At 39.6% G+C, this 23984-nt stretch overlaps 2 protein-coding genes across 4 annotated transcripts; both read right to left on the bottom strand.

The window, feature by feature from the left end:
• Window positions 1-4572: 4572 nt before the first annotated feature.
• On the bottom strand, window positions 4573-16765 carry LOC121641047 (hemicentin-1-like). Of its 3 annotated transcripts, XM_041986907.1 has the most exons (12): window positions 16627-16765; window positions 16185-16246; window positions 11864-12070; window positions 9690-9752; window positions 9333-9590; window positions 8917-9180; window positions 8302-8559; window positions 6099-6377; window positions 5849-5960; window positions 5750-5754; window positions 5535-5608; window positions 4573-5326 (listed from the first exon to the last, which is right to left on the bottom strand). In XM_041986907.1, exons 1-12 carry the CDS (start codon window positions 16755-16757, stop codon window positions 5003-5005), a joined length of 2037 nt encoding a protein of 678 aa, XP_041842841.1. In that variant the 5' UTR covers window positions 16758-16765; the 3' UTR covers window positions 4573-5002. The 3 variants fall into 3 exon arrangements, with proteins under 3 accessions (XP_041842841.1, XP_041842842.1, XP_041842843.1); XM_041986908.1 differs by lacking the exon at window positions 5750-5754 and having other exon boundaries at window positions 5535-5604; window positions 16627-16763; XM_041986909.1 differs by lacking the exon at window positions 16627-16765 and having other exon boundaries at window positions 16185-16262.
• Window positions 16766-17273: 508 nt separating this feature from the next.
• Window positions 17274-23035, bottom strand: LOC121640951. The gene is made up of 7 exons (XM_041986770.1): window positions 22933-23035; window positions 22459-22542; window positions 21291-21650; window positions 20211-20501; window positions 19934-20066; window positions 19308-19377; window positions 17274-18688 (listed from the first exon to the last, which is right to left on the bottom strand). Exons 2-7 carry the CDS (start codon window positions 22496-22498, stop codon window positions 18305-18307), a joined length of 1278 nt encoding a protein of 425 aa, XP_041842704.1. The 5' UTR covers window positions 22499-22542; window positions 22933-23035; the 3' UTR covers window positions 17274-18304.
• Window positions 23036-23984: the final 949 nt, after the last annotated feature.

Raw genomic sequence — 23984 nt, 5'->3', positions numbered from 1 at the left:
AGACCTTCTGTCCCGGGGTATATGCAGGAGCAGGGGTCCGGCGACGATCTGCCCATCGACGGTTGCAGTCGGCCGTCCGCAACAATGCTGCCTTAGTCGCTCTCCATGACCGGCGGCATCGACCCAGATGGCGTTGGACAGATGGAACCGCGAGCTCAGCTTCCTGCTCTGGGAAAAGCGGAGGCTGGTAGCCCAGGGACGCCTCAAAGGGGGAGAGGCCCGTCGCCGCAGAGACGTGGGAGTTATGCGCATACTCCACCCAGCATAAGTGACGGCTCCAAGCAGAAGGATTAGCAGCAGCCACACAGCGCAGAGCGGATTCCAATTCCTGGTTCAACCTTTCAGCTTGACCGTTGGTTTGGGGGTGAAAACCAGAACTGAGGCTGACCGTCGCACCCAGGGCATCACAGAAAGCTTTCCACACCCGGGACACGAATTGAGGCCCTCGGTCCGAGACTATGTCCGCAGGGATCCCGTGAAGCCGAAAAACCTGTTGGGAGATAATCTCAGCCGTTTCCAATGCAGTGGGCAGCTTTGGCAAGGCAACAAAGTGAGCAGCTTTAGAGAACCTGTCGACTACAGTGAGGATGGTGGTGTTACCCTCAGAAGGTGGCAAACCGGTAACAAAATCCAGGGCAATATGGGACCAGGGCCTCCCGGGGACAGGAAGAGGACGGAGAAGACCAGCGGGAGCCCGAGAGGGTGTTTTCCCTCGCGCACAGACGGGGCAGGCTGCCACATATTCCCTAACATCCTTTTCCAGCGTATGCCACCAGAAGCGTCTCCGGATGAGTGATGTAGTACGAGCCACACCAGGATGACAGGCCACTCGGGAGGCGTGCCCCCACTGGATCACCTGGGAGCGGACAGGGTCAGGAACAAACAACCTGTTAGGAGGACCGGTACCTGGATCAGGATGTGTGCGTTGCGCATCACGGACGTTCTGTTCAACCTCCCAAGTGACAGCGGCCACCACACACGACGCAGGCAAGATGGGCTCTGGATCCATAGCAGGTCCTTCAGGGCTGAACTGTCGGGACAAGGCGTCCGGCTTGATGTTTTTAGAACCTGGTCTGAAAGTGATGGAGAAGTTAAAACGTCCAAAAAACAAAGCCCATCTGGCCTGCCGGGGGTTCAGTCTCTTGGCTGTCTGTAAGTATTCCAGATTCCGGTGGTCGGTCCAAACGATAAACGGCTGTGCTGTCCCCTCCAGCCAGTGACGCCATTCCTCCAGTGCTAGTTTCACGGCCAGCAACTCCCGCTCGCCCACATCATAGTTCCTCTCCGCCGGGGAAAGACGCCGGGAGAAGAACGCACAGGGGTGAAGCTCACCCGACTGTTCAGACCGCTGAGACAGAACAGCCCCCACCCCCGTATCAGAGGCATCCACTTCCACAACAAATTGACGGGATGGGTCGGGGTGAGTGAGCACCGGTGCGGAGGCAAACCGGGTCTTCAGTTCCTGGAAGGCCCCTTCAGCGCACTCCGACCATTGAAAAGGAGCCTTGGGGGACGTAAGTTTAGTGAGCGGCGCCGCAACCTGGCTAAAGTTCCTGATAAACCGGCGGTAGAAATTGGCGAAACCCAAAAAGCGTTGCAACTGTTTTACGGTGTCCGGTCTGGGCCATTCCAGAACTGCTCTCACTTTCTCCAGATCAGTCTTCATCTGCCCGCTCAGGAAAACGTACCCCAGGAAACTGATGGTAGTGGAATGAAACTGGCACTTTTCTGCTTTAACATAGAGTCTATTTTCCAACAGCCTTTGCAGCACTTGCCGGACGTGAGACTTGTGTTCAGACAGGTTCTGGGAATAGATAAGAATGTCGTCTAGATAAACAAACACAAACCGGTTCAGAAAATCACGGAGAACGTCATTAATCAGTGCCTGAAACACTGCTGGGGCGTTAGTTAGTCCAAATGGCATGACCAAGTACTCGTAATGCCCCAGAGGGGTTTTGAATGCAGTTTTCCACTCGTCCCCCTCTCTGACGCGGACTAGGTAATACGCATTGCGGAGATCCAGTTTAGTGAAAACAGTGGAACCTAAAAGAGCATCAAAAGCAGAGTCAATAAGAGGCAGGGGATACTTGTTACGAACAGTTATTTTATTTAAACCTCGGTAGTCGACACAGGGCCGCAGGGTTTTATCCTTCTTGGAAATGAAGAAAAAACCTGCTGCTAGGGGGGAAGAAGACGGTCTAATTATGCCGGCATCCAAAGAGTCCTGTATATAATTGTGGAGAGCCTCTCTCTCGGGCCTGGAGATATTGTATAGCCGACTGTTGGGCAAGGAGGCCCCTGGTAATATGTCGATGGCCATATCATAGGGCCTGTGAGGTGGTAAAGACGTGGCCTTGCGTTTACTGAAAACCTCTGCCAGCCCGTGGTATTCAGTCGGAACAGTCGACAGATCCGGAGTCTGCGCCATGCTCTCCGTAGATCTAGTGGAAGGCAAAGCAGATCGTAAACAGGACTGGTGGCACCTCACACTCCAGCCGGATATAGTGCCAGTCTCCCAGTCAATGTGTGGATTGTGGCGAGACAGCCAAGGGTGTCCAAGAACCAGGGGGGTGTCTGGTGCGTCTATTAACTTGAACTCAATCAGTTCTGAATGGTTTCCGGAGAGTTGTAGTCTGACAGGAACCGTAGTATGCGTTACCTGGGCCATAGGTCGGCCATCCAAGGAGTTGGCGGTCATGGGACGGGGCAGCGGTGCCTGCGCTATCCGAGCTCTCTCCGCCAAACCGATATCGAGGAAGCTGTCTTCAGCCCCGGAATCAATCAACGCCGGAACTGTGAAGGCTTGATCAGAACAGGTTATTGAAGCAGTAATTTGAGTTTTGGTCGGGGTTGTAGTCTTCTTATCCATTTGACCCGTCAGAACCCCAACTCTTACTGACGGGCCCTGTCTTTTGGGCGGACTGGGCAAGTAACACGGAAATGTCCTGATTCTCCACAATATAAGCACTCACCCGCCCGCAGCCGTCTCTGGCGTTCAGCCTGGGCTAGATGTGCCCGTCCCACCTGCATGGGCTCCTCAGTGGGAGAGGAGTCCGTGGGAGGTCGAAGTGAAGGGGTCAAGACTTCTCCCGGAGCTGGGACTGAATAGGGCCCCCTACGGTCCCGGCGCCTCTCTCGGAGACGGTTGTCCAGTCTGACTGCCAGGTCTATCAGTTCATCCAGGGTCCCCGGGAGATCCCGAGTTGCCAGCTCATCCTTCAGGGTTTCTGACAAACAATTCAAAAAATGATCAATTAAAGCCGCAGAGTTCCATTTTGAGTCTGCTGCTAGAGTCCGGAACTCTACAGAAAATTCAGCCACACTCGAAGCCCCCTGTTTTAATGTCATGAGTCGTTTGGCCGACTCCCGACCTCGCACCGGGTCGTCGAAAACCTTCTTTAGCTCGTTTGTGAACTCTCTGTAGGTCAGGGTGTGTAGCGGCGTGGTTTCTAAATAGGCTTCTGCCCAAGTAAGCGCTCTGGAGGCTAGCAGACCAATAATGAAAGAAACCTTAGATCGGTCAGTGGCATAGGTGACTGGTTTCTGATCGAACACAAGAGAACATTGTAGGAGGAACCCCCTGCATTTACCCAACTCCCCAGTGAATGGCTTGGGATCCGGAACATGGACTTCATGGATTGGAGGGGTCGGAGGTAACCTGGAGCCAGACGGTGAAGCTGTGGGAGCGGAGAGCTGGGATAATTGGTTAAGCATGGTTGTCATTTGGGTGGTGATGTCGTTTAGCTGGCTTTGTAATGCTTGTTGGCTATCATTGAGGGAACGAAGTACCTGGGAGTGTTGTCCTAGAAGGTTTCCTTGTGATGAAACAGCAAAAAATAACTCACTGCCCGCATCTGGTTTTCTGGTGTCCGTGGATGATTGTTCCAATGGGTCCATGTTGTTGGCTGGATCGTTCTGTCACGGTTGAAGCTTGGACCCAAGGAAGAGAGATGACGGTAGGTATTTAGTGAAGAGTTTATTGAGACAAGTGGTGACAGGTCGAATGGGTTCCTTGTAGGTCGAGGCGGAGAGCGGACAGACTGGATGAGGCGGAGAGCGGGCAGACAGGGTCCGTGTGAGTCAGCTGCAGTTTCCAGGCAGGGTGCTTGGGAGAGAAACACAGGCAGGTCAGAACACAGGTAAAGTAACTTCAGACTCAGAAGAGAGATCGGCTGGTTACCACTAGTAGTAGCAACGATCCAGCGAAGACTGAAGGTCAGCCAGGAATCTTTATGCAGGTGACGTGATGAGCCCGATTCTCCTCAGCTGCGCAGCCTTAATCATAGGATCCGCCTCACATCCATATAAGGGAAAGGGGGCGGAGGAAGCCCCAACGTGTGGAATCCCATGACAATAACAAGTTCAAGTTCAAGTTCAAGTTTATTTATATAGCACATTTTCTGCAACAGCAGTTGCCCCAAAGTGCTGAACAACAGAACAAAAACACTCCACAGTTAAAATAAACACTACACAATAAAACAATAAAAACCAATAAAAATAAAAACAGAAATAAAAATTGATAAAAAGATAAAATCTATAAAATAATAAAAACAACAAAACTAGAATTAAAAACTAGAATAAAATTAAATAATAAAACACGCGAATGTCAAGCTCAGTTTTGTTCAAATGCCAGTGCAAAGAACGTTGTTTCCAACCACCCAACACACCCTAAACATTTTTTATAGTCTTGTCCTGTTGTGTCCAAGAAAGGTAGGCCTATGGTTCTGTTTGTTTCCTCCTCGTGTGTGAATTTTTGTGTTCCAGGTGTTGTCAATGCTGTTCAAGTGATCCGTGAATTCAGAAGAATACAGAAGGGGATAAATACTAAGTAAAACAAAATAAAACTAAGAAAAAGAAAAGACTAGAAACTAAGACTGCAATGAAACCAATAGAATATAAGCTTTGTAGAGCTTTATGCAGGGATATCTCACATTAAGAAATCAATACATTAGAATTTATTACAAAAATAACTTTATCCTTAAGCTGATTTATCGAAAGTCTATTAAACCTGTTCCATTAGTCCCATCACATTGGAATAGACTGCTCCATCATCGCTTCCCTTGTCTTCTTCACAGCATTTTAGCCCCTCCTCCTCTTTGCGGTCTCCAAATTCCTTTGACTTTTTCCTTTTTTTTAGCTTGTTAATTTCAGCATACTCTGGGGCTGAGTTGCCTTGTTTCTGTTCTGCTTTACCTAGAATCCGTCTTTCAGACAGCAACACATTAACATCAGAGTACTCTACATCCGAGCTTCCTGCTGCCTCAGCTTCTTCAGCTGTCCTTTTGGTCTGGACTTTGGCATATTCCACTGCTTCACTATTATTAATCTGTAACACACACATTATATACATTAAGGGAAAGTAGCAGCAATTCAAATAAATTGTATTCTGATTATTAGCACAAACAAACTTATAGTTTGTCTTATTTGCTGAAACAAATTGCTTACCACTCTGTTTTCACTAGATGCCACCAAAGTCACAGCTAAGCCTGATTTATTTTAACTGGCAGGTACTTCTGCTAAGTTAATATAAATACCTGTGATTTGTGTTGACTTGTCACCATCTCCTGTGCCTCCACCAGATTTCCATAAGTCTTCCGTTTTTTCCTGTAAATATATTTCAGCTGCAACTGTTAGAATAATATATTGTCCTATGTGCCTTGACATGAAAATACCTTTCTTGTTCCACTTAATATTGTTTTGCCATTACCTCTATTACTGACCAACCTTCAGATAATTAACATGTGGAAATTTTTACTTGCATATTAAAATACAACCAATTAACATTGTGCCTCAATATATCTGATATTTGTATACAGAAATGGGCACAGTTTTAAACTTGATAGTGTACCTGCAGCACAGCTTGACCAAACCGAAAACCACTGCTGAAAGCAGCACGCCGATCAAAAATGAAATGATGATTCCTGGCTGAGTAACACTGCTTAAAGATATGATGGACTGACCTACAATTAGGAACATGATGGTTACCAAAAACTGAAAAAGAAACCCAACATATTTCTGTGTCTATGTACTTCTGTCACAACAGCTTGAATATAAATACATATTTTTACAGTTTGTCAAATGAGTCAAAAAGCTGTTACCTTCTTTTTTAACTTTGTTTATTATGAGTTCCTTTTTAGTTTCTCCGTTTCCATTGCTGCTGACGCACACAGCTGAAGATCTGCTGTGGTCTTTCACCGTCAGAGTGATGGTGTTTGTGACTGTGTGGTTCGACACAGCAGTGTTGTACGAGTACTCAGTGTGGTTGTCCAAAAGCGGCCATTTAATGGTGGGCAAAGGAATCCCCTGACTGACACACACACAGGTCAGGACATCTGACTCGGCCTCACATCTAGAGTTATTGAGGATCTTTGGCAGCACTGCAAAGAGACAGAATCGTAACTTCAAAGACAAAATACAGTATGTGCTATAAAATATGACACTGCAGGTCAGATTCAGAGCATCGCTGTTCCTGATGGTACTACGGCTTCGTCTTGTTTTCTGTTTTTATTAAAATGCTTTTAATTAAAACAACAAATTCCAAGTTTCAGAACTTTTGTGGTTAGTGTGACGGAAGAAAACTTTTTTGAAATGTTCTCTTTTTAAAAATAAACTTACATGTGTTTTAATGTGATTCAAGCTCATGCAGTCTAAACCTTTTGTAAAAATGTGATGCTGGTTGGAAAAATATGGTTAGATGACCACATTTTGACGTGTGTTATTAATGTTTCTCGGCATGAGCTGACAAGATAAAGAATTTAATTGTAAATTTAATTTACAGCGTAACACTTCACTGGATATGTTCTAGACCAGTGTTGTTTAACTCATATACGGCCCCGCCTGTTTTAGATGGTTCCTTACTCCAACACACCTGATTCATATTATTAAGCCTCCTCACCAAATTCTTTGGAAGCCTGTTAATGAGCCACACATTACAACCAGCTGTACTGAAGTGCAGGAGCATGTAAACCATGCTGGGCACTGGTCCTTGAAGACCGGACTTGAGAAACACAGGTCTAGACCAATTTAAAGTTTCTTACTGTATGTGCAACAGCCCGAAAACAGAGCTTGGATCATTCTGTACTTTTTAAACATAGGCCAATCTCCAAGCTCCTATTTATTTATAAAGTTTGAGAAAAACATTTTTGTATACAATTGTTTTTGACAGATTAAAAACAATAATATATTTGAGAACTTTCAGGTTTTTATAAACACCTCAGTACTGAATCTACCCTCCTCCTGGTAACTAATGACCTTTATAATACCAATGATAATGGTTCTCATCCTACTTATCTAACAGAAAATGCTGTGAAACAGTCAGTAGCCACAGGTCCAGTTTGTGTTTGGTAAAATATGGAGTCTTACAGGGGTCAGTTTTATGACCACATGTGATTCTCCTTGATTACGTTATCCAGAAGCAGTGTTTCTTTTCACTTGTCCACAAATGGCATAATTGTTTTTACCTATTAAAGCCTCTTATCCTGGTATTCTCAGTAAACTACATGACGTCCTTCAAAAATGTTAAAAACTGGATGTTTCTGAATTTTCTGTAACTTAATTCAAGCAAATATCCTTCACAGCAAATATCTAAGCAATACTACCATCTACTGGCTGTGAACATGTAAATGCCTCTGTGTTTGATTTGACAGTTTTTTATTGTTTGTTTTTTTTGTAGCATATCACACACAGCTCAGGCAGTGATGCTTTTAAGAATAGTCTACATCAGTGGTTCCCAATCTGGAGTCTGGGACCCAAAGAGCACAGAGGGTCCACAAGACTTTGAACGTTCAGCCATTGTGATTAATGTCCACACATTATCCCCACTTTAAGAAAAAAGTAATGTTATATGTTGCAACTTTTACCTAGACTTTATGGAAGGACAGGACTCAGCCAGAATACATTATTTATAGTGAAAATCCCACTTCTGAAAGCATAAAAACAAGCATGGTTTCAGCATGGGTTGGGGCAGGGGCTCCATGCCTTTTTAGTATTTGCATGAAGGGGTCCCCAAGGAAAACAGGTTGGAATCCACATTATAGACTACATTATAGTCTGTGTTATCCTCTAAATACACAGAAACCCTTTTACACAGTTATTTCCTCATGTCTTAACTATTGCAACATTTTTTCCACGTTTCTCAACCAAAAATCTAGTAAAAAAAAATAATCGTCTTTAAATAAATTCAGCTATCTGACTTTTAGCTAGAAGACAAAAAAGAATATATATTATATATATATATGACATCAAAAAGGAATAAAGCAAAAACACAGTTTTTGACCACAGATGGCTGAACTGTCTACTTACATTTCACAGTTACATTCACATCTTGTGTCAGGATTTTATTCGGACGGTTGGCTGAGCAGATGTACTGTCCAGAGTCATCTGCTGTTACATTATAGATGACCAGTGAGGCTGCTCCGGTGCCGTTGTTCAAGGTGAAGTTAAATCCCAGTTTACTCCAGGTGATATAAGATGGAGGCCAGCTGTCAGCGGTGCAGGTTAGATTGAGGACATTTCCTTCTGTAACATCTCTCTTGCCAGTGATTTCAGGCCTCTTCCAGTCTGTAAGAGACAATTCAGGACAAATTGTGAAATAGAGTAGTAGTAAGTCATTTTGAGGTTTTGGATCTTCTCTTTTAAAATGACTGGATTTGTGTATCAAAACCGTTTTATGGATCTTTTGAAATATCAAATGCTTTAATGTGATCTATGATCATGTAGTCTAGAAATTTCATAAAAAGATGCTGGTTAGAAAATGTGGTCTTAGACAAAAATCAATGCATTAAAAATTATTACACAATTTACAAAAATTTGAGATTTCCATAGAATCAATTTAGAAAATAATCACTTTTCAAAGTGTGTTATTAATGTGTCTTTGTTTGAGTTGTAAATTTCATTTACAGCATAGTTTCTACTTACTTATCTGAGTTACATTCATGTCTTGCGTCAGGGTGTTGTTGACATATTTTGCTGTACAGATGTACTGTCCTGAGTGCTCTACCGTCACGTTGTGGATGACAAGAGTGGATGCTCCAGCTTCAGATTCAGTTTCATTAAACTGTGTTTTGTTCTTAACAAATCTAGTCCATGTGATCACAGATGGAGGAAAACTATCAACAGTGCAGGTCAGATTCAGAACCTCACTGATGTTCGTGTTTCCAGTGATCTCTGGTTGCTTTGCATCTTTTAAAACAAACATTGGACATATTTCAATCAGAACAATTGAAAGTCAAACCATACCACAGACAGACAGATAGATAGATAGATAAATAAAATATTCTTAGATTTTAGTGAACAACTCATGCAAGAACAACATGATTGAACCAATTACTTACATATCACAGTTACATTCAGGTCATGTGTCAGGGTGTTGTTGAGATATTTTGCTGTACAGATGTACAGTCCAGAGTGCTCTGCTGACACGTTGTGAATGACGAGAGTGGATATTCCAGTTTCGTTTATGAAGGTTCTGTTCATGAGATGTGTAGCCCAGGATTTCACAGATGGAAGATAAGCATCAACAGTGCAGGTCAGATTCAGAGCACCACTCTCAGTGACTGTTGTCTTTCCGGTGATCTCAGGTTGCTTTGCATCTTTTAAAAGAAATCAGGCAGAAAAATGTAAAGACAAACCATAAACATTTTCCAAAAAGAATTATGCTGTCATTTTCTGTATATGAATTGTTGACTTACTTGTAAAGTTTCTGTTTACTTCTTGTGTAATGGTGTTACTCAGACGCTCAAATCTCTTCACGTCTTTTAGAAAATAAAAAGAAATTAGGACAAATGATAAAATACAATAGTAGTCAAACATTTGGATGCATCTTCTCATTTAAAATAACTTGGAAGGAGAGTCAAAACATTTGTGTGACAAATAAGACCAGCAATCAGAAATGAAATAATAAAAAAAAAAAAAAATCAACCTCAAATCAAATCAGTTATGTTTGAAAGATGAAATTATTAAAACAAATCATTTTTTTTCCCCCTTCATATAAAATTTTTAAACAGAACTTTCTCTCCTGAGATACAGATTTGGCTCTGTGCCAGAGGATGCAGCTACCTGTCGGGACAGAGGAGAGGAAATGGGCGTTTCTCTGGAGGAGCAGAGAAACTGTGTGATTAAAAAAGCAGGACCTTCATCAACTGCCATGGATGATGAAGATGATGGTATAAGCTGTGGTAAGTGTTGACAACGTTATGATGAAGTGATGATAACAGCTGCTACATTCTCTCTTTTGCTGAACCTGGATGAGACGAAATCTCCAGAAGAAAAGAGCAGGCAGCATTTATGCTCGAAGCAGGAGACGAATTTGCAGAAGACAGACAGTTCTGTCATAAGTTTCCACCCTCATACTTCCGTGTGTCTTTTACGTTTCCATTGGTCATAAGTCAGTTCATCCACAATGAATGCAGAGTTTGGAGTTCACTTACACATACTGACCCCGGTTGGTGGCGATAATGCATCGCTATAAAGTTGTTTCCAACAGTCCAACACGCCCTAAACACTCATACATGGTCTTTCTTCAAAAACTCACACAATTTCTACAGTTGTTGTGGTCTTTTTCATTGTTCTTCTGCTTTTTTGTTCTCCTTCTCTTCTTCTTCTGTGGTTTGTCTGTCCCTGGTCACATGTCAGCTATTCTGTTCAGCCCTGAACGTGATTTCTGGTGGTTATGCTCCATGTTCTGCAACAAGCGACAGATAGCTAAGCTCCCTGAAAATGGACCAAATTATGCGTATAACCAATGCAGAAGATGGATGAAATTGTCAGTCAGTCTGATTATCCGTCTTCTTCGTCAAGCATAAATGGGCCTTAAATCCACACAATGCTGAAGCAAGTTGAGGTGTGAAAACGGTGAAAACTAAGGCTTCACCATCCTCACAAAACCGTTGTAGTACATACTGCAAGGCTGTAGGAGGTGCTGTGATGATTAAAGAGTAACCCTCCAAAGCTAGAACAAGATGTAGCGTCTCGCTGTTGATGGCACAGTAGCGTAATACTGTGTTGTAAAAGCAGTGCATTTTGGTGCTACACAAGCCAGGACTGTCTGGAGCAGCACTACAACACAGTTGGTTACCGACGCCATTATTATTGTTGTGTTTGGCGCGTGTTCGTCACATTGACGTCATATCCTCCAACTGTACAGTTATGCTGTCCTGACGGAACACAAAGGTTTCAAAATATCCACCTTGGTACCTGGTTTCAGACATGATTGGTTTCATGGAGGCTAATCCCTGGTTTCGTGGGGATGAAAGGATGGATTGCTAAAACACAAAGAAGGACATGCCGCTTTAATATATATATATATATATATATATATATATATATATATATATATATATATATCAGTGTCCTGGAGTATAAACTTTTATTTAATGAACAAATAATACTTTTCGGAAGTATTTCACATTTCACTGATTCCTGCTAACTCACTTAATGGTTTTGGTAGTTTTAAGGAGTTGCATGTCCCTGCATTTCCCATGATCTCACTTTTATTTATATCTTTAAAGTTTTTGAACTTTAAAGACATAAATGAGTTTGAGTTTTTTTAAATCAGTCTGAACATGCAGCATCAGTCTGCGTTTGTAATCAACCCCTTATCTTGATAATACAACTGGAGCAGAAAGAAAAAGAAGGTTTATGCAGTTAGTACATCTGAAACCGTTTCAAACAACACTGTATATAATGCATATAAAATTACCAGCTAATACAAGATCTATCAATCCTCCGGTTTAACAGGGTGTGGTATCTAATAACCTGAATGCGCACTGCTTGAAAACAATGCTGTCTGTGAAACATATCAAGTTTCAGTTACTTCGGTGAAAGCGGATCTTGGAAGAAAAACAGGAGGATTATTATTACTCACCAGTTGCATTGTGAGATGCTGCTTCCTCTACAGTCAGGTTATTTGGGCAGTTGGCTTCACATGTAACTGTAGCATTTTCATGTTTGGATGAAGGGATAAAAGTTGAGGTTTGTCCTGGATTCTCTGTGGTGTTTCCTGTGACCTCTCCTGGTTCACTGCTAGAGTAATCCTCAGGATGGAGTTCAGGCTCAGTGGTCTGCTGTCCGTCTGTCACATTGTTAAAATACATATCTGTAAGAAACTTGTGGAGGAATGATATAGTCTTTCAATTAAATTAAGTTGTTGTTCATCTAAAGTGAGTTTATCTATTTCCTATATATTAAATATTTTAAATTTAGAAGTCAGTAAATGCCTGGATGGTTGTTTTTCCAATGCTGGTGTATTGAACCTAATGGATGTTTTTAGTGCTGTTGATATATTTTATATATATATATTTTTTTTCATGGTATTGAATTCCCCTGAATACCTTAGATCTATACCTAATATACCTTGTTTGTATTTTTTATGAATTTATCCTAAATTTATTTAAAAAGGAACATGCTGATGCTGAAGACAGAACATTTTTCACTTCATCAACAGCCCCAAACCTTTGTGTTTAGCTGTGTTAAATCTACAAGGAATAAGATCATTATTATCACAAATTACATAAACCTTACCTATAGACTATATATATTTAAAATTGAGCAAAGGAAACACATGAAATGTTCAAACACATACTGGATTTCTTTTATTGTATTGTTACAGTCCCACAGAGAATGAAACCTTGGGCCCAAGGAGTCAAAAGAGATTCTTTGCTGATCTTAAATCAAAGAACAAATGAAGAGACTTAAAATGACCAGAAAGAGGAAAAATTACAACAAAACGTTACAAACCAACAAAATGTGACACACAAATAGCAGATGCATAAAACAATATAGTCACAAAAAACAATTGTGTTTTGTTAAACCAGGCATTTAAGCAGCTATAGTTACAGTATAGTTATAATACAGCATAACAGTGACATGACAACAGTTTCCTGTGCAGAAGGGCGTGTGAGATGCATGTAGTATAGAAGATCTATGAGAATGTTAGGAGGTGTCAATAGGCAGAAAAAAAAGGGCAACAAAAACACATGACTAAAATGGTACATAAATGACAACAAAGAGGGTTAAAGTGGCCACAAAGTAATGTTTAATGTCACCTAAGAGTTGCATAAATAAAAAACTGGGGCCCCAAGGAGTCAAGGGGCTTCAATTAAAAGAAACAAAATGGCAGCAGTAGCTTGCATAAAATGTGACATAAAATAAGAAAAGGTACAAAACAACACAAATTAGCCACTAATGCTGATGTTTTGTTAGGTCAGACATAAAATCAACCATAATTAAATAAAAAGTAACAAAAATTAACAGCAGGAAATGGAGAAGAACTTTTTTTTTAACCTGTCCTGTCCAGCATCATAGCAAGCAAAATGATAATCTGGTTGCTGTATCGTGCTGACCAATTTTCCTTGGCCAAGGGGAGGCCTATGGGTAGGGCTCCTCTTGATAATCTGATTCATTTATTTACTTCACAGAATCTATTTAATCTAGCTGGACCTGACCGGAGGGGACAGAAAAAGATGGAAAATAGCAAAAAGATGCAAAAAGGAAAAAGAGAGGAGACAAAAACATCACAGAAAGAAGGAAACGACCCTTCAATCCACACCATCACCAGACAACAAAATGTTACACCTGTACATGAACACACCAGAAAATTTCCTACAACTTTTACAAAAAAAAAACAAAAAAACAGAGCTGCTAGTCATTAAGAGTTTTTACATAAAAACCAAATCAAAAAGACATATCATGAAAGTAGCATAACAGCGACCAGATACTAACTCACAGGAAAAATAAAAAAAAGAATTATCTCTTAGTATAAAAACCCACTGGACAAGTCAGTGATTGTGTCAGCATGCAGAGCATGAGGAATAAGGAGTGATCAGTGATGAAGAGTGATTTGTTGCCATGCTGAAAGTTCTCCAAGCGAAGTCTTTGCAGCAAGAATTGCGTCTTTTTATCTATTATTTAATTAAGTTTAAGTTTAGCTTTCCTTATAGCATTTAGTATGTGTTCTTCTGGGGAGCCATAGTAAGCGTCCTCTAAGGATTTAATTCTGAGTTCTAACTCTGAGATTGTCAAAGTTTCCTTCTTTTTCTTATGAGAAATTATTTTCCCTCTCATTACTGCTTTTCCTGCTTCCCAAAGAACACACGCTGAAGTTTCTGGCAAGTCGTTGTTTTCTAGAAATAAGGACCATTCCCTTTTAAAGCAGCTGATAAACTCAGGATCTTTAAGTAATGACGTATAAATCTCCAGTTTCTAGTTGCTTGTTTATTGCTCTTATTTCTCAGAGTGAATGATACTGGTGCGTGATCACTAGTGCTAATGGGATGGATTCTGATTTCTGACCTGTCCTTCATCAGCGAGCTGCTAGTTAAGAAATAATCTAATCTAGAATAGGAATGGTGAACTGAAGAGAAGAAGGTGTATTCTCTTAGTGTGGGATGGTGAGAGCGCCAAACATCGCAGAGACCAAAATCCTTCATGTACTATTTAACAATTTCATCATCGACATTTGGACCATATATAGTTGCAATACATAACTTAACATTTTTAATAGATAATGTAACTATTATAAATCTGCCTTCTGGGTCTATGATTGTATTATCTATGTCTAAATTTAACCTTCTATTAATAAGAGTTGCTACTCCTCTCTGCCTAGAATTATAACAAGCTGTATACACGTGTGGAAACTGGGTTGTTGAGAGAAGATCTATTGTTGAGTTTGATAAATGAGTCTCTTAGAGTAATATTATATCTGCTTTCATTTCTTGTAAACGATTAAAAATTTTTAACCTCTTTTCCCTTGTGCCAGCTCCACGCACATTCCAAGTGACAAATGTGAGTTTGTTCATGAACCAACCACAGAAATGAGGGCTATATGCATATCACTGAAGCGTGCGTGCGTGCATCCCACTGCTTCTCCGCGTGCATGTGTATCTGCCAGCTGGTTGTGACAGGGATGTATGTGCGCTTGTGCTGTTCTGTGTGTGTTCCTGTGAGAACAGTGTAGTGGAGACGGGCAGTGGATTTACTGTTAACTAAATGATCTTTTATGGCAGTTTTATGGATATAACATGCTCTAGTGAGACTACAGCGAAATTAAAGCACATACCAAGTCAGTAGAGCCACAGAGTGATGTCCGGGTCCCGGTACAGCTGTCCATTAATAAATAATTTATCCACCGCGATGACAGCGCGAGCCTTCAGTGACGGATTGTTTCCTGATGGGAAACAGGACTCTCCGTCGGTCCAGAATCTCTCTCGGATATTGGTCGTTTACTCCGCAGTTCGCGGCCCTGGTTCTTCACCTGCTCCTTCTGTTTGAAGCTGACGAACTTCGCTACAACAGGTCTTGGTCTGCTGGACCCGGGTTTCCTCCCGACGAGCCGATGGACTCTGTGAAAGATGTTTTTCACCGTTTCCTCCGGTAGTTTCCGCTGAGTTTTGATGAGGTTTTTCATCGTGGTCTCGGGTCCTCCTCCGTCCGGTCTGGAATCCCTATAAATACCAGGTTCTCTCTCATGCTCCGCGCCTGCTGATCGATCACCGTTTCCTTCATCTTCTTATTTTCAAACGCGCATCAAAACTACTGAGTTTCTTATTTATAGAGATCAGAACAGCCGTTGAGTCGTTCCCAGGTGGTGAAATGGCTCCAGGTGAATCCTCATTTCGCTGTCTCTTGGCATTAGATGAGGTGGAGGGGGTGGGCGTGTTGTTTGGTTTCCCCATGACGATTCTGTCATAACAACGATCTATAAAATCTGTCAGGCTGGCCAAATCCTCCCCGCTGTGCTCCGGAGTGTACCTTTTAAAGACACTATTTTCCTATTTTTTATCAGACTGGCACAAAATACAACTGAATGAAAGCATAAATGTTTGGGCGCGCCTAGTTTGAACGTGTCGTCTCCCCTACAGCGTTAGCGTCACTTACCTGCCACCAGCGTAGAAAATAGAGAAGAACTTTAACATTTGCATAAAATCCAACTAGAGGAACACAGAAACCACTTTTTAAAGGTATTTGATCCTTAATGTAATGAGGAGAACAGCCTAGGGAGCCACTGTTTCATTATTTTTGTGAGTTCATTTTGAATTATTATTTTTTTTACTTTTTGAACGCTTTTAAGTTGTACAACTTCTAAGCATTAACCACTCAAAAATTGGTTTAAGGACTAATGTTACATCCCAAAGATGTTGAAAAGTATTCCATCAGCAATGAGGTTGCAGGAGAGTTGAAGACTATACCTGAGTTTGGACTGATGCTCCTCATTTTGAAAAGCAGAACTACCCAGATGACGAAAAACATTCTGGTTCAATGAAAAAGAGATTGTGTCACTCTCTTGTTAGGACACAGACATTTTCACAGGCACAGGTATTTTTTGTGATCAAAAACTGATAAAACATACAGGAAGCTTGGGTGGTCAAACTGGGCTAGAAAAAGCACAACAGCTGTCAACACAGGAGGTAACACAGGATGTATATTTAACTAATTTTTTACTCAGGGGGATTGTTTTGAGCACCGAGCAACAGCTCAGAATAACACATCTGTTGTCGTCTAACACTTTGCCACTAAATGTCTGCTATAGTGTACATGCATACCCAAAGTTCATCCTCATCTGGTATGCCATTAAACCATTAAATAAAATAAAAAAATAACTAGGAACAAGAAATGAAGATGCTGTTTTACCTGAGTGTCTTGTCGTGCTGTCTCATTTCTTCTGTGTGAACAACTCTTGCTCTCTTCCCTTTTCTGTCTCTTCCCTCATTATGCAATTTTTTTTCTCTTTTTTTTGTAGTATTTTCATATTTAATAATCATGGATGTGTAGCATGGTGTCTTGTTCTTACAATTTATACTGTTAAAGATAAATTACTTTTAATGCATAGAAGGAACAGAGTACATTATTTATGCTGAGTTCTGTAGAAAAAAATTGTAATCAGTGTGTATTTTTTGCACCTGTATCTGCAGATAAAGATTATTTAATTAATTTTTATGTCTAAAAAAACCTTAATAAAGTGCCTGGAGTGAAAAACGAGCACCTACATGCATCAAGTAGTTTTTTTTATGCAGTTTCTGCAATTACTGTTTTCAGCAAAGTCACTGTGGTATTTTTGTACTTCCCCATAAGCTATCACTGTCGTTTTTGCATCTCTGAACTTCTTGTTCTCACTCTTGGCTGCAGTGTTATAATCGTCTGATCATAAACATAAATTTAAGTTCTGAGTTTAAAATAAGGAATTTATTGTTGGACCATGTTTTCAGTGCACAAATGAATGATCATGTGAAATTTAAAAGCAGCAGTTTGGCACTGAGAAACCAACAATGTGCAGACAGGCGTCCACCAAGAGGAACCAGAGCCGAACATTTTCCCATAAATGGGTGTTGTTGTGTTGTTGAGTAGCAACTTTTTTTTTCTTTTACCTTTTTGTCCACAAAAGGAAAGACATCTGATATGATCTCTTACCTGCTGCACTGAACAGCTTTTTATTAAGAGTTTAGAGGAAAGTTCATTTTTTTTTGTCTGGTACCATGGTGGTCAGCTTTCTACATTATATTGCTAAAATTAGTAAAAGCTATCTCATTCAACTGACTACAAAAAGATCATAGAAATGAGAAGAACTGAAATGAGTCCTCAACTCCAGTAATTCTAAATTCACTTTAAGTTTACTGAAATGTAACAGCATCTGTTTTCATTTTAAACATGTATTAAAAAATGCAAGTGGTACAAAAATCTGTTAAATTCCTGAGTATTGTACATATATTCTGTTATATTCATAAAAACATGTAAGCATACAAATACATCAATCTCAAACAGGAACAAAGATTTCTTCTTTTTAATGTCATACATATGTAGTAACATAACTGTAGATCTATATATGTCTTTGTTTTCCTTTTTTTTTGCTGCTGAAAAGCTGTGTCATAGCTAAGCACTGTACACTCTGAAAGGTGCTGCCTCATATTGTGGTTAGCATGTATTGGGTGGAAAATAAACAGAGTAGCTGAGTGGCTAACATCATGGGCCTCTTTAACTGAGATAATCTCAGGACAGGAACAACTCCTTACATGGAAACATGTCACATGAGAAACCCATCTCCATCCCAATCCACTTCCAACTCATCACTTTTCTATTTAATAAGTACTGACAACGTATATTTCCACCCTTACTCCTACCCAAATGTATTTTTGTTGCAACAAACTGCATGCGGTTTTCTAAGAATCTGCAACCCACAAGCATACCGAAAGCATTTGCATATTCAACTAACAAATAAAATGAGTATAGAAAAGAAATGATGGTCCGTGTATGTTCAGGCAAACGTACACGGACCAACGACGGTCCTTATGTAATTCACCTTCACTCCTGAAGTCTAATTTATTACATCTTTCCCGCTGGAGCACAACAGCACATCCTCACCTAATGCTTCCTCACCTACCATGCTCTCTTTAGGATTTTCATCCTGCTTTATCATCATCAGCTCCTCATCATTGACCTCCTGTATTTCACCCTCCTCCCTCTCCAGTTGTCCCTCTTCCCTTCCTGTTTTTATCTCAGCATATTCAGTCTCTTTGGTGTCCTGTTTCTCCTGTGCTTCTGTGGGATTCCTATGTGATAGTCTAGAGAAGTCAATGTCTGAGTACTCAGTCTCTTTGGGCTCCACATCTGCATCAGGTGCTGACTGCCCAGCAGACTCTGTGCACCCTTCTGCTGTCTCCTGGTCTTGGATGCCATCATGCTCCACCTCCACCTCCACCTGGAACAATAAAAAAAATTATGCTAAATGCCAGATGATTAGCTGATGGAGTCTCAGTCTCTCGCCCTCATCTGTCAGGTGATCTGTTAAACTTGCATCAACACACTTTCAGTGCTGTGCTTCTCAGATTTGGTTGATTAAAACATTACATATCTAATAGCTTTAATTTTAAATATTCATTATTTTTTTTAATTCCTATTTTATTATCCAGGCTCACTTCCTTATTCCTGAAGTGTTTATTTATTTATTTTATTTTTTGTTTTACATGCAACAAATATGCTTAAATAAAAAAAAAAAAAATATGAAACCTGTCATAGTTTGATTCATTACCATTTTTTTTATTTATTTATTTTTTTATCATTGAGTGAAAACAAATTTTCTAGAAGAAAGGTGGCTATCTTCCTTTAGTTATAAGGTGCCGTATAACTCTCTCTCTCACACACAACAAATTTGCATTATGCTGCAAAAACTATGAGTCTGACTGTGGTTTATTACATATTGACAGTATTAGCAACTGTTTTTAAATTAGGAAAAGAATTTCTGTGAATGGATAAATTGCTCTAAATTCTTACAGTATATTATGATAAGTCATTATGACTAACAATAATGATGCAACTACCTTTGTAGCAGTGAGAGTTTTCACCATCTCCAGATCTTCGAACTGATTTCTTGTTCTCTTGTCTCTGCCTCTGGGAGGGAAAATGAAATAACAGCAATGAGAGCTAGTTAATAACAAGCAATAAAAAACAAGGATAACTAAGTAGCAGCCACAATTAAAAAAACTTTTAAACCATAAACACTTGATTATTTGTCATTCTCATCTTTTATAAATCCAACATCATTTTAAAGACATGACAGGTGAACAACTTTTAATGGGCAGCTTAGATTTTCCCTCTCCGGTCGTCACCCAGGTTGTTCTCTAGAGTCAGAAGAAGTAAAATATGAACATGTGTGGAAACTGTTCATTCTTCATACATAATGTTATGTGTCTGTAAGAGCCAATAATAGTGATGTCAAGGTCTGACAGATATTAACCTATAAATATCAGTCAGTCAGTATATATATATATACTGTATATATATGTATATATATATATATATATATATAAAGAAAATATATAAAAGAAAAGAAGCTATATATTTATTAAAAAGTGGGAAGAATAAAATATGCTGAAAAAGAGAAATGGTATATAATTTATTAAATAAAATATTTTTGATTGAATCATTTTAAAATATTAAATCATACCTGTGGCATTTTACTGCCAAACAAGCAACAATCGCTGATAGAAATATGCCGATTACAAATCCAGTCAAAAGCAGAAAGTAGAACTCCAGATGTTTAAAGTCCTCCCATAATTTCTCAAGAGAGTATGGTTTATCTGGAGGGAAGGGAGGAAATATGCTCATTTTATGTTTCTTGAATAAAGTCCAAAACTTTTAAAAAAATAATTCAAGAGTGAAAATTCTTATAGTAGTTGTCAAACGTAAAATAAATCTTTTGGCTGCATTCAGTTACTCTGATTGTGACTCACCTATTTCTAACTTGACGGTGAAGTTGCGATTATCCTTCCCGACATCGTTCCTGCTGACACACTCTACTGTGGCGTTGGTCTGACCTTGGTGGTCTGACATGGACACAGTCAGGGTGCTGGTGATTCTGGACTCTGACACATTGGTCATGACAGAGAAATTAGTGTGCCCCTTCTGTACTGACCATTCGATGGTGGGTAGAGGAACCCCCTCACTGACACACACACACGTCAGGACCTCTGACTCAATGTGACATGAAGAGTCATTCAAGATCTTTGGAGTAACTGTGAATACAAAAGAAGAATCTGTTCAAAACACAAATAATATATGAAGTTAAACTTTAAAAAAAAAAAAGAATCTAGTAGATCCATTATATATTTATTTCTGTTTGTGCTGTCAGAGTTGTGTCCTAGTTTGTTGCTGTACATGTGTACCGTCCAGAATCCCCTGCTGTCACATTACTGATGATCAGAAAAACAGGTCTGTTGCATTTTTGTGTTATATTGCAATTTTTTTCCTACAGGCTTTTGTCGGAGCCAGATTTAGTCCATTTGATAAAGATTGCAGGAAATCCATCAACACTGCGGGTCAGATTCAACGCATCATACGGTGGCCGACAGTGCAAACGCGCTGCAAATACAGACAACAGCTGCATAAACGAAAACAACTACAAGAAGAAAACGCTGCAAATTCACTGACACAATGGAAGTGCTCCGGGTTTCTAGGGCCTGCGGTGTGTTTTCACCCCAGAGACAGACAACGGTGAGAAGAACAGAACTGGTGGGAAGTCTGAGCAGAGCACAGGGAGAGAAACTACATCAAGGTACGTATTTTTATCCATTTATTCATTACATTTGGCCTCAGTCTTGTACAATATTAGAAAAAGATCAGCTGTTTTAAGTTATTGATGTAAGCATAGTAATGTAGTTTCTCCCCCTGTGCTCTGCTCAAACTTCCCACCAGTTCTGTTCTTCTCACCGTTGTCTGTGTACCAATACACTGGAAATTTTACAAACATGATGAACAGCTTACAAAGTCAGTGTACAGATATTATTTGCTGTGCCTGTTAATACCTTTAACATTAAGATTTGCTTCAGCTGTGCAATTATTTTCTTCTTTAACTTTGACTTGATATAATCCAGAGTCTGATATGGTGAAGTTCTTCATGATGATGCTGCAGTTACTCTTTTTCTGCTCCCAAGGTGACACCCATCCTTTAAACCCTGGCTGAGTGTTGTTTTGGTCAGTGGAGTGAAATATTGGTTGGCATTCATTAAGATGATTATTTGTGCACCACTCTACACTGCTGACGTTATGAGCTGGTTTAATAGAGCACTGTAAAACAACATCGCCTCCAACCTGTGCTGTTATATTTATTTTATGCAGAGTGACAGAGGTTGTTGTACATTTGCTGCAGGAAACCTCTGATGGACCTGAAAATACAAAATCAAAAAGGACAAAACCAGGACAGATTATATTAAAATTGTCATTAAGCATAACTGATCAAAAAAGTCTTTAGTTAAAAATGCTGTGGTACTTGACGGCTGTTCTCAGTATCATAAATATGCTGGCAGGGTGACGTATGCCGTGCTGAAACTGTGCCCACGAGTCATCTGTTCAGCAGGTAGATATGACCTATATAAAGACTTTGTAACCTTTGTTGATTGTTAGAGTTACTAAATGTAAAGTGTAAAAATTGCAACTATGAGGGTGATGGTCATATTGTCAAAAGAAAGTATTTTAGGTCGCATAAGTAACGATACACTTGTCACTTCATCAGAAAGTGACGAGTGTTTCTTGTAAAATGTTGTCAAGTTGTTGACTGAATTAAACTAACTGGAAAAGAAACAAACAAAAAAACTGTTATACAGTCATGAATTGATTATGATTGCAAATCACAGGCAAATGGTCGAAATTGCTATAAGTGCTCAATTTCCTTGAAAACCCTCACCTATTTCATATTTTCCTCCTGCCGCTTGAAGAGGTGGAAAAACTTATAGGATCCCAAAAAGTATGCACAGTATGCCTCAATCTACAGAAGGGTGCGTTACAGGATGATAACTGATGCTGTGTATTAAACTATTACTATACAATGATTTCATATAACTTTTTTACTTTTAAAGATGATTCATATTCTATACAGACTTGCTTCCTAAAGATAACATAACCTGTAAATTTCCAATATTGTTATAATCATACAATTCATTATTGATAAAAAATTTAACTAACTGCCTCCCTTACCTGTGACAGCAAAGAACATCAAGATCAGAACAAACATCATTGGATTTGGTCTGTCTGTTCCTCCGCAGGACAAAGTCTTTCTTTCTGACACACAAAGACAAACAGTGCAATAAACAGCCAGCAAGTTCAGTGGATGAAACTGGTTCAGTTACACCTTCATGGATGTTTGAACAGATTTAAATACAGGAAGTTGCACAGTTAGAGATTCATAGTTATATTTATCAAATGATTGTGCCATCTCAAAATGCCTGATAGGTTGAAGCAATTTATTTTAGTACATGTTCAACAATAATAATGAATAAATCATTAATTATCTGTTTGTATTTGCAATGCTAAACTTCATATTTCCCCCCACATTTAATGGGCAGCACAATAAAAAGATAATGATAATAATAACGACAGTAATGATGATAATCATGACACCAGTGAAGAATTAACTGAACACAAGATTTCTTTTTTTAATCAAAATCTTACCTTTTTGTGGCTGAATCTGCTGCTTGTTTCCCCTCACTGATGTCTGCTCAGTGTTTCTGCTCTGAACTGGCTCTTCTTCTCCTTTAGTACTTTTTTCATCTTCATGCTACAACAAGTTTCCAGGAAGTGTCTCTGCACACTGCTGCCCACTAGTCTCTCACTCAGACTGTCACGCTTTAATGCATTATCTCCTTCTATCACATCATTTAAATCAAGTTATCAGTACCTGACTTTAACACTAAAGTAAATCCAAACATACTTCCACTAAAGTTAAAAGTATGTTTTGACTTCTCAAGTCACCACAGAATGATGAATAATGAGAAACTTTGAAAAGTAGGAAGTGTACTAAAGCTCTCAAAATAGCATTTTTCCCATGTTGCAACAGGTTTGTTAAAATGTGCAGTGTTTCTACATTTAGACATTTTTATCATTTTGCAAATAAATAATTACTGTCAATATTAATTTAGTTGTTTGTTCAGGTATGAAAAAAAAACTTTTGCAGATTTAATGGAATCAGTCAGTATTGATGATCTAATAATCCATAAACATCTTTGAAAGTATTTGCATCAGTGTGGGGACAGTCTTTGGTTTATTAATGATTTTGGTTTACGAAACAAAGTCTTAATTTAACATCTCCTAATTTGGTAACATCTAATTCTCACTGAAAACTTCCTGTTCACAATTTAAGATATTGAGATGACAACTATGTTTGGTGTGTGTATGTGTGTGTGTGGGGGGGGTGTTCTATTTATTCTGCATCAGCACTCTGTACAGATAATTCAGATATAGTGCTGTTATAAAAGTCAACAAGTAAAACAATATTTGCCTTTATGTTTAATCCGAACTACTGCATGTTTTCCAGTTAAAGCAATAACTATGTTTTAAAAATGTTCTCTATGGGCTTTGCTATTTCCTGAACTTATTAGCTTTTTTTTAAAGAGGAAGTAAACTATCACTCGAGAAACAACAAATCATTAGAGATAGAGAAGCATGCTCAACAAAAGTATCAAGAAATAAAAGAAAGCTGAAATAAACATTTTCTATCTCAGTAC

Source organism: Melanotaenia boesemani, chromosome 6 (genome assembly GCF_017639745.1).
Source record: "Melanotaenia boesemani isolate fMelBoe1 chromosome 6, fMelBoe1.pri, whole genome shotgun sequence".
In the NCBI taxonomy this organism is placed as follows: Eukaryota; Metazoa; Chordata; class Actinopteri; order Atheriniformes; family Melanotaeniidae; genus Melanotaenia; species Melanotaenia boesemani.
The sequence above is the reverse complement of the archived record's forward strand: the minus strand, read 5'-3'. Positions and strand labels throughout refer to the sequence as shown.